The 14,551-nt window shown below is 51.5% G+C and overlaps 1 protein-coding gene across 1 annotated transcript; it reads right to left on the reverse strand.

The window, feature by feature from the left end:
• Positions 1–4,432: 4,432 nt before the first annotated feature.
• On the reverse strand, positions 4,433–8,558 carry CUNH3orf22 (chromosome unknown C3orf22 homolog). Its single transcript, XM_055343223.1, has 4 exons — positions 8,500–8,558; positions 7,414–7,542; positions 6,584–6,715; positions 4,433–4,604 (listed from the first exon to the last, which is right to left on the reverse strand). The coding sequence occupies exons 1-4, from the start codon at positions 8,556–8,558 to the stop codon at positions 4,433–4,435; spliced, it is 492 nt and encodes a 163-aa protein (XP_055199198.1).
• Between the last annotated feature and the right edge of the window lie 5,993 nt (positions 8,559–14,551).

A 14,551-nucleotide genomic window follows, 5' to 3' on the forward strand; every position in this document is an offset into this window, starting at 1 on the left:
AGTTCCTCCTTCCCAGGAGCCTTGAGGCCTTCGTGGACTCTGTGTCCACAGGCCCTGCCAGCAGGGGCTAGTGACAGCCCAGCCCTGTGGACCTGGAAGGGGGATGCCACTGGGCTCCCCGTGAGGCCTTGCCCCACCAGAGAACCATGGAAATCCCAGGACGCTGGACCATTACCGGGAGGAGGGGGTGGCTGGGCCTGGGACACTCCCAGAGGCCTTGTGTACAAGGCCTATACTCCAGCCCTGCGAGTGCTGGAGGCGCCTCTTCCCCTTCTCATTCAGGCCCTGGAGGGGGGTCCCTCCTGCTCTGGTGTCCCCTGACCTGCTTCCTCTCTGGCTGGCACCAGAGCATGTCTGCCCTCACAGATCACAGGCTGACTGCCTGGCCCCCTGCAGGTCCCACCTGGGTCATTGGATGGCCTGAGGAGGACAGGGTCTCCCGTGAATAGCTGGACGAGATGGAGGGTGCCCTGGTGGGCTCAACCTGGCACCCTTCAGTGACTTTTCTGTTAAAATACTACACCCGTACGTACCTAAAGGGATCAAACCCACAAAATGACATTCACTTGGCATTTTAGCTCACTGGCAACTATCTTCTATTTCCATCTCAGAACTGAGTGGTACTGGTCAGTGGCCTCCCCGGCAAGGAAGCAACACTGGTGGATTGGGTTACAAAGACTTGTTTAAGATGTTTTCGTGTTCTTCTGATGTTTTTGGCTTTGTCAGGAAAATGATTCCCGGATTTTGGTAGTTACAGCCTTGGTTTGTTTTTGTTTGTTTTGCTTTGTTTTTCAGTTTTATGTTGTGGCTTTGTCATCCAGGCAGCTTCCTGGGAGGCATATTTCCATAACTGAAAATTCTGCTAAAATAAACCCCTGGTTCTTTGTAACAACACTACTTCATGCATTATTCAGTTTGGGAATTGCAGCCGGCTGCATCTGCTGGCCTCAGCAATTGGCTGCGGGCTCTAGGGGTGAAGGCCAGGCCCGGAGTGGCTCAGCTTGCCGGCTCACTACAGCACCCCATGAGATCAGTGGGCCAGGTGTCAGGGTACTGCCCTTCCCCTGCAGCTCTCTTCCCGGAGTGATGGCACCGCTGCCTGTGGCAAGGGCTCAGCTGAAATCAGGTGGTCTCTCTTGTACAGCGGGAGGTGGTCAGAACAGCGCTGCCTGAGGCATCGGGGGTCCAGGACCCTTCTCTCCTGTGGCTCCCCCATCCTTAGACTGTCTGTAGCCCTTCTCTATGTGGCCCACGAGAGCCAGTCGGTCACTCCCCAAGCATCGGAAAGTTGAAGACACAGACCATGCATGGATTGTACGTTGCATTTGCAGTCTGGTCCCATCAGCCAGAGCCTACCATTCCTGCTGTGCCCCTGCCACAGGGGAGACTGGGCACGAACCCACCCCATAGCCTGCAGCCCTGTGGCAGGAGCCCCTTCCAGGTAGCATTCCTAATGGCTTCCAGATGCCCCGTTGGCAGCCCTCCTCTAGGTTTCTCCTGGCCACCAGATCTGCTTGAAGGTCCAGGTAGAGGGATTAGGTATACAGGGAGTCAGGGTCCCGAGAAGCCCTCAGCCCATGTCTGCTGGAAGTTGGGGGGTAAATCCTACAGCTTTTTGCCTCTCAGGGTGATCACTGAGGTGTGACCTAGAGAGCTCTCCCCTGGGATTCAGCCCCAAGTGGCAGCCAGCTCAAACCCTTTGCCTCCTCTCCCTTCCCCACGTCTCTGGGGGGCTCTCCGGAATCTCCCTCCAGTGAAACTCCTTACATCCATGTTTTTATCTCCAGGGGAACTCTAAGCCTAGGCCAGGGAATCAACCATGATTCCATTGCAGACTTGCTGCTTTTATTTCATTGGTACCTAAACGATAGTTACGTTAATCTGTTCCTTTAGCGTTCCGGCGCGGCCAGGAATATCCATACACACATCCCGTCCTGCGTGTGTCGGGTGTGATCCCAGGATAAATTCCTAGAAGACAGATCCACACCTCTGACCCCACTGCTCACTGTGCCTGGTCCTTGGGAGGCTTCAGGCAGCTGCTGATGTAAGTTTTACTGTGACTGTACTGGGGCACGAGGACGATGGGGGGTCAGGCTGGCTGCACGTGGATGCTGGCAGCACGCTGAGGTGCCGTGTGCGCCGCCGAGATATGCTAACTCGTCCCTCTGGCATCACACCTTCAGATGTTGCTCATTTGCCTGTGAGGACTTTTGTAGTGCATGCTTCCTGATGGAGTGGTTTTCTTCTGTGAGGACACTGTGTGCATGGCAACTTTACTCAGGATACCGCGGAATCAACACATAGCTTTTTACTCCCTAAATATTCTTTAGAGTCACCTCACACTGAAGACCATGTATAGTTTATGACTCTGAATTTGGGTGGCTGGTATGAGGTTTTTCTACCTGCAGGGCTGGCTTTGACCCCCGTGCTGCAAGAGCCCTGCCTGCCCTCCCTGGCTTACTTCCTAAACCCTCTGCGGCCCCAGCGAGAGTAGCACCCAGGCGGATCCAGAGGAGCTTCTTTCTCTAAGCTGCTCATGGCCGCGTGCAGTGGGAATGGGACTCAGGAAAACGGGGTGGTGCTGGCTGGCACTCAGGAGCCTTCTAGCCAGTGACAAGTCTTCAGGGAACAATGTGCGCCTGGGACAGGGCCCCAGTGCTCAGAGCAGCTGAGTCCACAGCAGGAAAAACTGGAAACCAAACATTTGGTGGAAAGACGATGCATAAGCCATGCACGATTATACATGATAACTAAATGATCAAGTGACCTGTATGCACCATCACGTGACTCTTATTAGCAACTTGCCGTAGAGGAAAAAAGCTGCATGGAACATAATACAATCCTGTATCGCTTAAAAAAAAAAAAAAAAAAAAGCAAACGATGTCTTGTTTTGAGATACTAGTTTTAGAAGGATAGGAGAGAGCTGAGGTTGGGGGCGGGGAGGCAGCTGGAGAAGCGGCTCCCAGGCAGATGGACCCAGCGGTCACGTGGGTCACTTCACCATTACGCTGTATCATAGGCACACAATGCTGTATTTTGCATATAACAAGTTAGAACATAGCTGTGAGCATTGGAGGAACAGTCTTGAGACCTACACAGTCCAAACGGAAATCAGCCTGCCTCCAAGCCTAACGGGCAGGGACCCTGGGGTCTCGACTCCCTTCCACCAGCAGGGCAATGCTGTATGGTGCACAGGACACCAGGCCTGCTTCCCACCCAGAAGCCCCAATGCCCTTTGCTGGGGTGCCCCCCTGCAGTCCTCTGTGCCCTCTCCCCAGGCCCCAGCACCCCAGGAGCACACAGCAGAACTGACTTCTGCCTCCTGCAGGCTGGGAATCACCCTCCCGTCTGTCCCCAGGGCATGGGGAAGGCCCCTCTTCCATTCTTACTCCACAGGGGACCTCATTCCACCTTCTTTCCAGAACAATAGGGCCACCTGCCCTCCTTGCTCAGTGCAGCCACCTTGGTCATCTTCAGGGCCCCCACCCCCTTGTCTCCTAGGGGGAGGGCTCTATAGCCAGTCTCCCCAGTTTTATTTACCATCCCAAGGACTCCAGGTGGTCCCTCTCCTTGTAGGAGAGCACAGGCTGAGCACTTGCATCTTCAGCAGGCGCCCTGCTCCATGGTGCAGCTATCACAAATTCCAAAGCAGTTAACACCAGCCTCTGATTTTTATCCCACGCTTCTCTTTGAAGAATTCGTAATACGCCAACAACATGGTATTAGTTCATGTATTAAAATCTCAGAAAATAGTAGGGCTGTCCCCAGGTTCCCCAGTTCTACACAGAGGTACCGATTGTTACCTACTACGCACACGCACACACACATACATACTACACACGCATGCACACACACAGTTTCCTGATGCGCACAAGATGGGAGCACATCACACTTCTGCTGTACTTCAGAAAAACTCTGAATATGCTTTGTAGATTGCTGCAGACCAGGAAATAAAGAGCTGTGCCTTCATTCCACGGCCGCCTGGTTGTTCAGGGGCTGGTGTGGTACCGCTGAACAGCCCCCAGCGGGGGTATGCAGGGTTCTCCGATCCTGGGCCATTTCCTACGGCCTGTAATGGATACTGCTGTCCAAGTATCTTTACCTTACACGTATGAGTACATCTTTGGGATGAATTCTGGGACACGACATTCATACTCTCTAACCCTCACACCAACCCCTCAACGTGAAACGTTACCTCATTTTACCAATGAGAAGACAGATGCTCGGAAAGCAAAGCACTCAGTCCAAGTGGAAATAGGATTTGAACCTGCGAAGTTTATTCACATGGTGTGGGTTCCGAGGAGATGAGTGGCCCCCTTCAAGGCTGTTCCCCTCAATAGAGTTCACGTCCGTCCAGAAGGCCGTGCTCTGTGGCCACTGCCCGGAGCGCCAGGGGCAGGTGGCCGAGGGGGAGGCCGCATGGAGCTGGGCTCTAGGAGGCGCCTGCAGAGGGCCGGGCAGCCCGGGCGCCGGTGGGGGGAGCGGGGGCACCCAGCCGGGGGAAGCGGAGGCTCAGTATCTTGAGTTCCCAAAGTTTGCTCAGTGGAGACGGCGGCGGCAGGGGGCTGAAGCTAGACGGTGATATACAATCTGGGGCCCCAAGCCTAGAAAAGCCCCCAAAGAACCCCACTAGTCCAGAGATGCTGGCTAGGGCCGCAATGACACTACTCCCAGCCAGACCTCCCCAGGGTCCCCCACGAGCCGCCACCCCACAAATGTCCAAGCCAGAACCCAGCAGGGTTCCCGTGCTGTGCCTCATGCGAGGCCAGGGCTTAGTCCACCGTGCCCGCCAACGAACTGCCACCAAGCAGCTGTGCCAGCACTGCATGGCCGCCCCCCACGCGAAGCCACCACTCGTCCCCTAATCAGTCTTCTCTAAGGCTACATCAGGTCTGTGCATGCCACCTTTCTGCTCCCCAGACTTCAGTGGCTCCCCATTCCCCCTCAGACAAATGTTGGCATTTCGCATTCTTCCCTGCCTGTCTCCTAGCCATCCTGAAAAACAGCACATCAAATTCCCTAGGTGGGACGTTATTCTATCCCACCTCAGCATATTTGCACTTGCCTCCTGCTGCCGGGAGCATCTGCTCCTACTAGGTCCCTGCTTCTCACCTGGAACCCCACACCCTCTCCCATCCTCTCTCTTCATCCACTCTCCGCCCTACTCTGGCATCTGCTGACCATGGTCCTCTGGCCCCCAACCCTCCCACTCTGGGCAGTTCCCCAGCAGAGGGCTGGTGGGGGTTCAGAGGGTGGACGATGAGGTGAGGGATCTCCCCCACCTGTTCCCCACTACTTTGATGCCTTTGGCAAAGGTCCCACAGCCACAGCCCCCTCCCCGCCCTGGGGCTCTTGGCCCCTGCCCACCCCTCCCACCCAAGTGATGGATCAGCTCCCCACTGGTGCTGGGCCCTGGGGGGTTGAGAAGCCCACTGTGTTCCAAACTCCCTGACACGTCCACTGACAGCTTTGGTGTGTCCTCCAGGTCTCTGCTCCATGTCGCCCTCCAGGGGAGCTGCAGTCCCCCTGGGGCAGGCCCCAGCACTAAGAGTCTGGGCCCCTGTGCACTGTCTGACTGGTGCCCACAAGACCCTCAGCTTGAAGCTGATCCCTTTCTGCAGAAGTAGAAGCTGAAACCCAGGAACATCTGTTCTCTCAGACTCCAGCCTCTGCCGCTCAGCCCCCACGGGTCCAGTTCAGACATTTGGAGCAAAACCCATAGCCAAATGAGGTAGGGAGTGTGAGACCTGGGACAAAAGTCAGGGCAAGCGTGTCAGAGAATAGGCATGCAGCTGTGTGTGTGTGTGTGTGTGTGTGTGTGTGTGTGTGTGCGTGTGTACTAGTGTGAGTGTTCATGTCACCTATCTGGGTGTCGGGTCAGGGAATGTGTGGGAGTCTCTGAGCTAGCAGAGGAGATGCATGCACGGTGTGGAGTCAAAGGCATGGCCAGTCAGCACAGAACCGACCTTGGAGTTGGAAGGTGGATGCCCCCACCAACGGGTCATGGAAGCCCTTCATTATGTCACAGCTGGTGTGCCCCATCCAGCCCAGGGACCACCTGGGTCTGAGTCCCAGTTTAGGGCAAGTACATGAAATGTTTGGGGGGGTCTTTCAAGGGTGTCCAGGTATTTCACTGTGTATGTCAGGGTTGGGGGGGCGCTTGTGTGCATATGGTCAGTCTAGAGGTGCCCAGTGCCACAGTCCCTGCCAGTGCCTCCACCCTCGCAGCAGGCTGCATGGAGACCAGAAACTCGCTGGCTCTTCTGCTTTGCCTCTGCCATGTGGAAGGATGGAGGCCAAGCTTCCCCTCAGGCCTGTCTCCCTGGGTGTGGACAAGGCCCTCTCCAGGTGAGGCCAGGGCCTGCCTGCCCGAGGCTCCTGTGCAGCCTCTCCCACAAACTGCCTTGCTCCGGGAAGGAGCACTGGACTTCTGGGCCGCGGTTTCCTCAGCTTGGAAGTGGAGCCTACTGGGAGAGACACGTGGGTGTCTGTGTGCAGACCTGGGGTGAAAGGCCAGCAGCTTGAGTGTGGTCGGTAGGTGGCAGCGTCTGTCCTGTGGCAGCACCCTGGGCCTGTGACTCACCCTCTGACTGGAATGGATCTCGTTGCCACCAACATCTTCTGCAGGGGCAGTTGATCCCGCAGTGAGGTGGTCATCTTCGTGACCTCCCAGGGCTTCAGGAACTCCACATTGGGCTCCGTCAGCCAAGAGAACCTGCAGTGGGCACTTGGCATCTTTAGGGAGCCTGCAGCCACCAGCCATATGTATAGCTCTCTCTCATCCCAAACTTTCTACTTGCCAGGCATCATTCTAAGTGCTTTATCAACATTAGCCCGTATGTCACTCACAACCATGCTGTGAGGTTGGTATAGTTACCCACACTTCATAGATGAGGAAATTAAGGCACAGAGAGGTCAAGTGACTTGCTCAAGGTCATATAGCTAGGAGGCCCCCCCAAAGTCACTGCATTTTCCCTAGGACCCATCAGTGTATTGATGGTGGGCTCCAGGACACAGCCTGCCCACACAAAACATTTAGTAACTGCTGCTGGCTGAGGCCCCAGAGCTGCCCAGTCTGGGGGTCTCTACTGGTTTCCGAATTCCCTGGGGCTTTACAAACTACCCTGCACCTCAGTCTGATCCCATCTGCCCCTTGGCAGGGGCAGGTGTTCATGAATGAGCACCTCAGGTGGTTCCCGTGAGGCCCCCGCCCAGAGGGAAGGAGCTGGCTAAGGCTCTGGGCTGGCCCCAGGGGTCCCAGGCACCTATGTAGAGCCCCTCATCTCAGATTGGGATGGGGGTGAAGAAAGTGAACCCCAGACGGTCACAGGTCCAGTCGATACTCCGCTGGATTGTGCTTTGGCATGGCCTGAGAGAGGCAGGTCTTGGCCTAGCGGTCTGGGGCTCTACTACCTGTACGGAAACTTCCTGGCAAATTTTTCCTGGACCTTGGTTCTACTCTTCTTACACTGGGAGCACTTCTTGGAGTCCTTTGAGCTCATCACAAAGGGGGTTAAGCTGTGGCACACTTTGCAGCCATGGCTGGAACACAAGAGGAGGCCGGTCAGAACAGGGAAGGTGATGGGAGGAAGCTTCCCCTCAGGACTGGGAAGGCGACAGAGGACCAGGCCCTGCTGCCCTCCCGGAGCTGAGTGAGGGCTGGGTGGTGCTGGCCTGTCGCTGATGCCTGGCCCCACCACACTGTAGCAGTTATCCATGCTCTCTTGTATGAGTGTGTGTGTGTGTGTGTGTGTGTGTGTGTGTAGTTCTGTGCAATTTTATATGTGCTTCATGTAACCAGCACTTGGGATGGTTCTCAACTGAACAGCCCATCCCAAACTCTGGCAAGCACAGATCTGTTCTCATCTCTATACTGATGTGATTTTACAAGTGTTATGCCAATAAACCACCCAGTAGGTGTCTTTTAGAGCCTGGCTTCTTTCTCTCAGCATAATTCCCTCAGCAAACCAGCCCAGTTGTGAATGTCAGCAGGTGGTTCTTTTCCAGTGCTGAGTAGTATTCCACGGTACAGATGTGCCGGGCTTGGTTTGATCTTCAACTGTGGAAGACATTTGGGTCATTTCTGGTTTGGGGCTCTCACAAATAAAGCTGCTATGAATATTCATGTACAAGTTTGTGCTTGAAAATAAGTCTCTGTCACTCTGGGATTTATATAAGGGTGCAATTGCTGTGGCTTATGGGAAGTCCATTTTTAGTTTTAAAAGCATCTGCCAAACGACCTTCCAGAACAGCTGCACTATTTTCCATGCCCCCCAGCAGTATACAAGTGACTACAGATGCCAGTAGGTTCTTAAGTCCTTCTAACAGCAGGACTTAAGGCCTGACCACTGGTGCTTCCTTTGCCATCAAATTGTGTGACCCTTGCCCGTCAATGGCTGGCTAAGCTCCCCTCCCCACTGGGGCTGCAAGGGCTGCTGGAAATGCTCGTGGTGAGTGGAGGGAGGGGGTCAGCCATGGTGCTGCCTGTTGCAATGTTACGGTGTGTGGACCCCTGGGTCCCCCACGGGAAGCTCAATGGTCTCCCGGGCACAGGCCATCCTAGTCCAAGGCCAAGCCCACCTGTCCGTGAGCCAAGCACACCCCGGCCAGCTTGGTCTCTGACTCTGGGTGATTGGCTGTCCTGGTCGGCCTTTGCCCTGGCCCAGAAATGCCAGCAGCCCCTCCTGTGGCCTGTCCCCTCCAAGCCACTAAGAGGTCTTCCTGACCCTCTACTCACTCACCTACCTAGCCAAGGGCTTTGGTTGGAGTGCAGCTCTCCACACCAGTGGCGGCTAGTGGGGGCTTCCGTGGCCTCTGACCTTGGACCGTGGCTGTTTTAAGGACACAGGGGTCCCTTTTGTGGGTCTGGCCCCACAGGCCTTCACTATCAGGTAAACCTGAGCAGGTCACTCACCCCTGGATCTGGCTTTTGGTCCTCCTCTCCTGAGAAGCCAGGTGAGGGCCCTGGTCTAGGATGGGTGCCCGTGTCACAGTGGGACACAAAGGATCTGGGTTCAGCAAAGTGTCTGCCAAGTTCATTTAACCTGTTCTCCACCTGACAGAGAGCAGACTGCATCATCCTCATTTTCCAGGTAAAGAAACTGAGGCTCTGAGAGGTTAGGTGCTTTGCCTACATCCCAAGCCACCTGGTAAGTAGGGGACAAGGTGGAGTCCAGAGTGGCCATCTGGGCTTCGCAGCCCAAACAGTCCTGAATGGGGCTGGGAGAGGTGACCTTGCCAGCAATTGACCTGAAGAAGTGGCACCACTACAGGAACCCAGTGGTCTAGAGAAGGCAGAGGAAGCGGCACCCCTCACCCCTCACATCCACTCCATACCTACTGGCAGACCCCCTAAGCCATGGATGTGACCCTGCAAACTGACATGACTGAATCTGCCTCCTCTGGGGCAGAGGGCCAACTGCAGAGGCCAGGGCAAGACTTTGACACCATGGCCATTGGTCCCAGGCGCCATCTTGCTCCTGCTTCCCAAACTGATCCAGGACTGTCCTTCCCAGATGCCCAGGCTGCCTCCCCAAATCCTGGCAGTGACGATAATCAGGGCTTGGCTCAGGGCACCCTGGCAGTGTCAGGAAGACACCAGGTATGAGAGCTGCTATGCCCCTTGACCCGTAAGACTACCCCACCCTGGGATCCCTGGGTGGCTCAGCGGTTTGGCGCCTGCCTTTGGCCCAGGGCGCGATCCTGGAGTCCCGGGATCGAGTCCCACGTCGGGTTCCCGGCATGGAGCCTGCTCTCCCTCCTCCTGTGTCTCTGCCTCTCTCTCTCTATGTCTATCACGTATAAATAAATAAATAAATCTTTAAAAAAAAAAAAAGACTACCCCACCCTGGTGACAACACTCTCTTGATTCAACAACATAGAAAGGCACAGGCCTGAGTACACAGAGTCTCCAGCCAGAAAGGAGTGGGTGAGTGGACCATCCAAACTGCAGGATACTCACGGGCTGGCTTATGTGATGCCAGAAGGGTGGAAGCTGGTCATGGTCCTGGCTGCCATGCTACCACAGGAAAATTGGCCCTACAGCCTCAGCAGGCCAGGCCCACAGGGTCATTGTGACATCAGAAGCTCCTGAAGTCACAATTATTAATGCTGCAGTCGCTGAGCAATGTGGCTCAGAATCCAGCCTGGAGCCCCTCTGGCCCAGAGAGTGGCTGTAGAGATATGGTGAGTGGGCCAGGGTTTGCTGGCATTCCAGTGCCCGCACCTTGGGTGGAACATCCACCTGAACATATGCTACAGCAGGGGTCTCTCCCATGCAGATTCTTGCAACAAAAGAGATATCCCAGAAATAGCTAAAACCTAACTTTGGTTGCATACCACACTGTCCCAGACTACATATGTGTTAAGAAAAAATTGCTCTGGTGGCAATGTGGAGAACGAAGTGAACGGCACCAGGAGTAGGTGTGGTTGGGCCAGTGGAGCAGCAGAGGCAGTAACATGGATGAGGGGTGGGGGGTGGTGCCTGGAATGAGGTGGTGATGGAGATGGAGGGAGCAGGGTGGATTTGAGAGATTTCAAGAGAGCAAGTTAACACAAAGGGGTGACAGAGGCTGTGGGAGGGCCAATGATGACTCTTACTGCCCTAGATGGGACTGGACTAGGCCTTGGAGGGAGATTGTGGGCTTGGACTTGGTCAGGTTGAGTTTGAGATGCCTTGGAGGCATCCCTCCACTTAGGCAGTTGTGCATCTGGGTCTGAGATCCAGAGGGGTGAGGTCTGGGTATAAAGTAAATTTGGGTGTCACTGATGTATCAATGGTAAATGAAGATAATCATCCTAATGGAAGGCAGTGTGCAAGAAGTGAAGAGGGCATCGAGCTGTTAAGATACCCGACATTTAATGATGAAGTAAATATTTAGTGCCTGCAACCCAGACAGCAGCACAGAGAGGACAGTCAGTGGTGTCAAGGAAGCTGGGGGATGATCCCAACCCAAGAGGTATAGCATGGTCAGTGGGGCTAGTACCACAGATGAAAGGGAAGAAGTAACTTTGGGTTTTAGAGCTGGGTTTTGTTTTTTGTTTTTTGTTTTTTTGTTTTAATGCAGAGCTCTTTCTGTGGAGGAACTCATGCCAAATGACAAGTGGTTGACGAATGAGAAGAGGAAGGCGTTGAACCGGGGGTGGTATGGCCTTCTCACCTGTGCCGCATGACTCTGAGCCACTCTCTGCTCTGCCCTCATTCTGCTACTGTGATGTATTACGTGGAGTTTCTTATTATGAAGCACCTCTGCATTGTGGGGACAAATCTCACTTGGCCACGGCACATAATCCTTTCAGTAAGCTGCTGACTTTACTTTGATAGTATTTTGTTGAGGATTTTGGAATCTATATTCATAAGGGGTATTGACCTGAAGTTTTCTTATCCTGTAGCCTTTTTCTGACTTTAGTTTATTCTGGATCTTCTCGTTCCGTAAGTTACATAATTAGATTGTCACTTGGGATCTTTCTTCTTTTTGGAGATAGACATTTACTCCTATAAATTTCCCCCTTCCCACTGTTTTCACTGCAGCCTATCAGTTTGGTACATTTTCATTTTGTTTTCATTCATCTGAAGATATTTCTTAAATTCTCTTGTGATTTCTTCTTTGATTAAATGATTATTTAAGAGATGTTGTTAAATGGCCACATATTTGTGAATTTTCCAGTTTTCTGTCATTGATTTCTAATTTCATTTCACTGTGATCAAAAAATACATTTTGTATAACTTGAATTTTAAAAAACTATTACATTTAGTTAAGACTTGATCATGGCCTAACACATCTTGGAGAACATTCCATATGCACTTGAGAAAAATGTATATTCTACTATTGTTCAGTAGAGTTTCCTGAATGCCTGTTAGACTTAATTTCAGTTTATAGTGTTGTTCAAGTGCTCATATCTTTATTGATCTTCTGTCTGGTTTTATCTATTATTGAAGATAGGATATTGAATTCTCAATATTGAATTATTGTAGACATGTCTATTTCTCTCTCCAATTTTGTTAAATTTTGACATATTTTGGGGCTCTGTTGTTAGGTGTCTATATGTTTATAATATTTTTATCTTCTTTTTTATTTTTGTCTTCTTGATGGGTTGACCCTTTTATCAATATTTAATGTTCTTTGCCTCTTTTAATTTTTTGACATAGAGTCTCTTTTGTCTAATAATAACATAGCTACTCAGCCCTCTTGGGGCTACTATTTTCATGGAATATGGTCTTTTATCCCTTTGCTTTCAACCACTCTGTGTTTTATATCCAAATGAGTTTCTTATAGACAACAGATAGATGGATTATTTTTATACATTTCAAAATGATCTTTGCTTACTTATTGGAGAGTTTAATCTGTTTACATTTAATATAATTACTGTAAGGAAGGAATTTCTCCTGCCATTTAGTCTTTGCTTTTTTTATGTCTTATATGTTCTTTTTCCTCAATTCCTCTATTACTCTCTTGTTTTGTATTTATTTATTTTTAAGATTTTACTTATTTATTCATGAGAGACACACAGAAGGAGAGAGGGGCAGAGACACAGGCAGAGGGAGAAGCAGGCTCCATGCACCGGGAGCCCGATGTGGGACTCGATCCCGGTACTCCAGGATCACGCCCTGGGCCGAAGGCAGGCACCAAACCACTGAGCCACCCAGGCGTACCAACTTGTTTTGTATTTGAATGACTTTTTGGTAATGTATGATTTTGGTTCCTTTCTGTCCTTTTCTGTATACTTTTCAGCTATTATCTTGGTGGTTACTTTGGGAGTTATGATGAAAACTTCACACTTATAACAACCTAGTATGAATAATAGCAACGTAGTTACAATTGTACATAAAGACTCTGCTCCTATGTTTTCTTCTCCCTTTATACTGTTATTGTCACTCACCACATCATTATACCTTGGGTTGCCATTAACACAAATTTGTAATTATTGCATCATGCATTTGTCTTTTAATTCATATAGAAAAAAAGAAGGGTTATAAACCCAAAATACAATTGTATTTTTCTTATATACTTACCATTACTATTGTCGTTATTTCATCCTATAACTAACTTTGAGTTGCTGTCTAGTGTCCTTTCAATTTTGCCTGAAAGATTCCCTTTGGTATTTCTGTAGGGCAGGTCTATGAACTTCCTCAGTTTTTATTTGGAAATGTCTTAATTTTTCCTTTGTTCTCAAAGGATATTTCTGCCAGATATAGAAATCTTGGTTGAGGGTTTCTTTTTCTTTCAGGTCTGTAAATATGTCTTCCCTTTGCTTTCTGGCTTCCATGGCTACTGATGAGAAATCAGCTGTTAGGGATCCCTGGGTGGCGCAGCGGTTTGGCACCTGCCTTTGGCCCAGGGCGTGATCCTGGAGACCCGGGATCGAATCCCATGTCGGGCTCCCTGCATGGAGCCTGCTTCTCCCTCTGCCTGTGTCTTTGCCTCTCTCTCTCTCTCTCTCTCTGTGTGACTATCATGAATAAATAAATTAAAAATAAAAATAAAAACAGCCAAAGGATTTGAATAGATGTTTCACCAAAGCAGAAGTACAAGTAGGCAACTAGCACATGAAAAGATGCTCAACATCATTAGACATCAGGAAAATGCAACACGAACCGCCTAAGATACCATTTCAGGCCCATTAGGATGGCTATCGTGAGAAAAACAAATATTAGTGAGGATGTGGAAAAATCAGGACCTTGTGCATTGCTGGTGGGAATGTAACATGGTGCAGTCTCTGTGGAAAACAGTCTGGCAGCTCCTCAAAACGTTAAACATAGAGCTATCACAAGACCCAGCAATTCCACTCTAGGATATACCCCAAAGAATTGAAAACAGGAACTCAGGATGATCCTCAGGCGTGAAGGTTCACTGAAGTGTTATTAACAAAAGCCAAAGAGGAGAAACAACCTGTGTCCGTCAAGAGAAGGGTGGGTAAACAGAATGTGGCAGGTCCCTACAATGGAATCTTGGCCTTAAAAAGGAATGAAGTTTTATCTTTTCTACCACGCAAGCTTCCGAAACATTAGGCTAAGTGACATAAGCCAGACACAAAAGGACAAATAGTGCATGATGCCACCTTCTTTTTAGAGAGAGGGTGAGAGAGAGTGCATGCATGTGTGCGTGGAGGGGAGGCAAGAAGGGAGAGAGAGAGTCTCCAGCAGTCTCCATGCCCAGCGTAGGCCTGATGCGGGGCTCCACCTCGCCACCCTGACACCCTGACCTGAGCCAGATTCAGGGGCTGGGCTCGTACCTGACGGAGCCACCCAGGTGTCCCTGTGGGATTCCACTCGCGGAATCTAGACCAGACAGACGTAGAGGCAGAAAGTAGAACAGAGAGATCCGGGTGACGGGTGCCGGGGAGCAGCGAGGAGCTGGCGGAGCAGCGAGGAGCTGGCGGAGCCGTGTGACCTACAAGACCCCACCGAGCTGTGTGCTTTCGGGGGCTTCGTTCACGTGACGTGAATCATCATCATCATCAACACACACAAGACGGAGCCTGGAACATCTCGTCTCCCACACAGAAAGCGGCCAGGGAGCGACGAGGACCTTCCAGATGACACGGAACTAGG

The sequence above is a fragment of the Nyctereutes procyonoides genome, unplaced genomic scaffold, assembly GCF_905146905.1.
Source record: "Nyctereutes procyonoides isolate TBG_1078 unplaced genomic scaffold, NYPRO_anot_genome, whole genome shotgun sequence".
Lineage (NCBI taxonomy): Eukaryota > Metazoa > Chordata > Mammalia > Carnivora > Canidae > Nyctereutes > Nyctereutes procyonoides.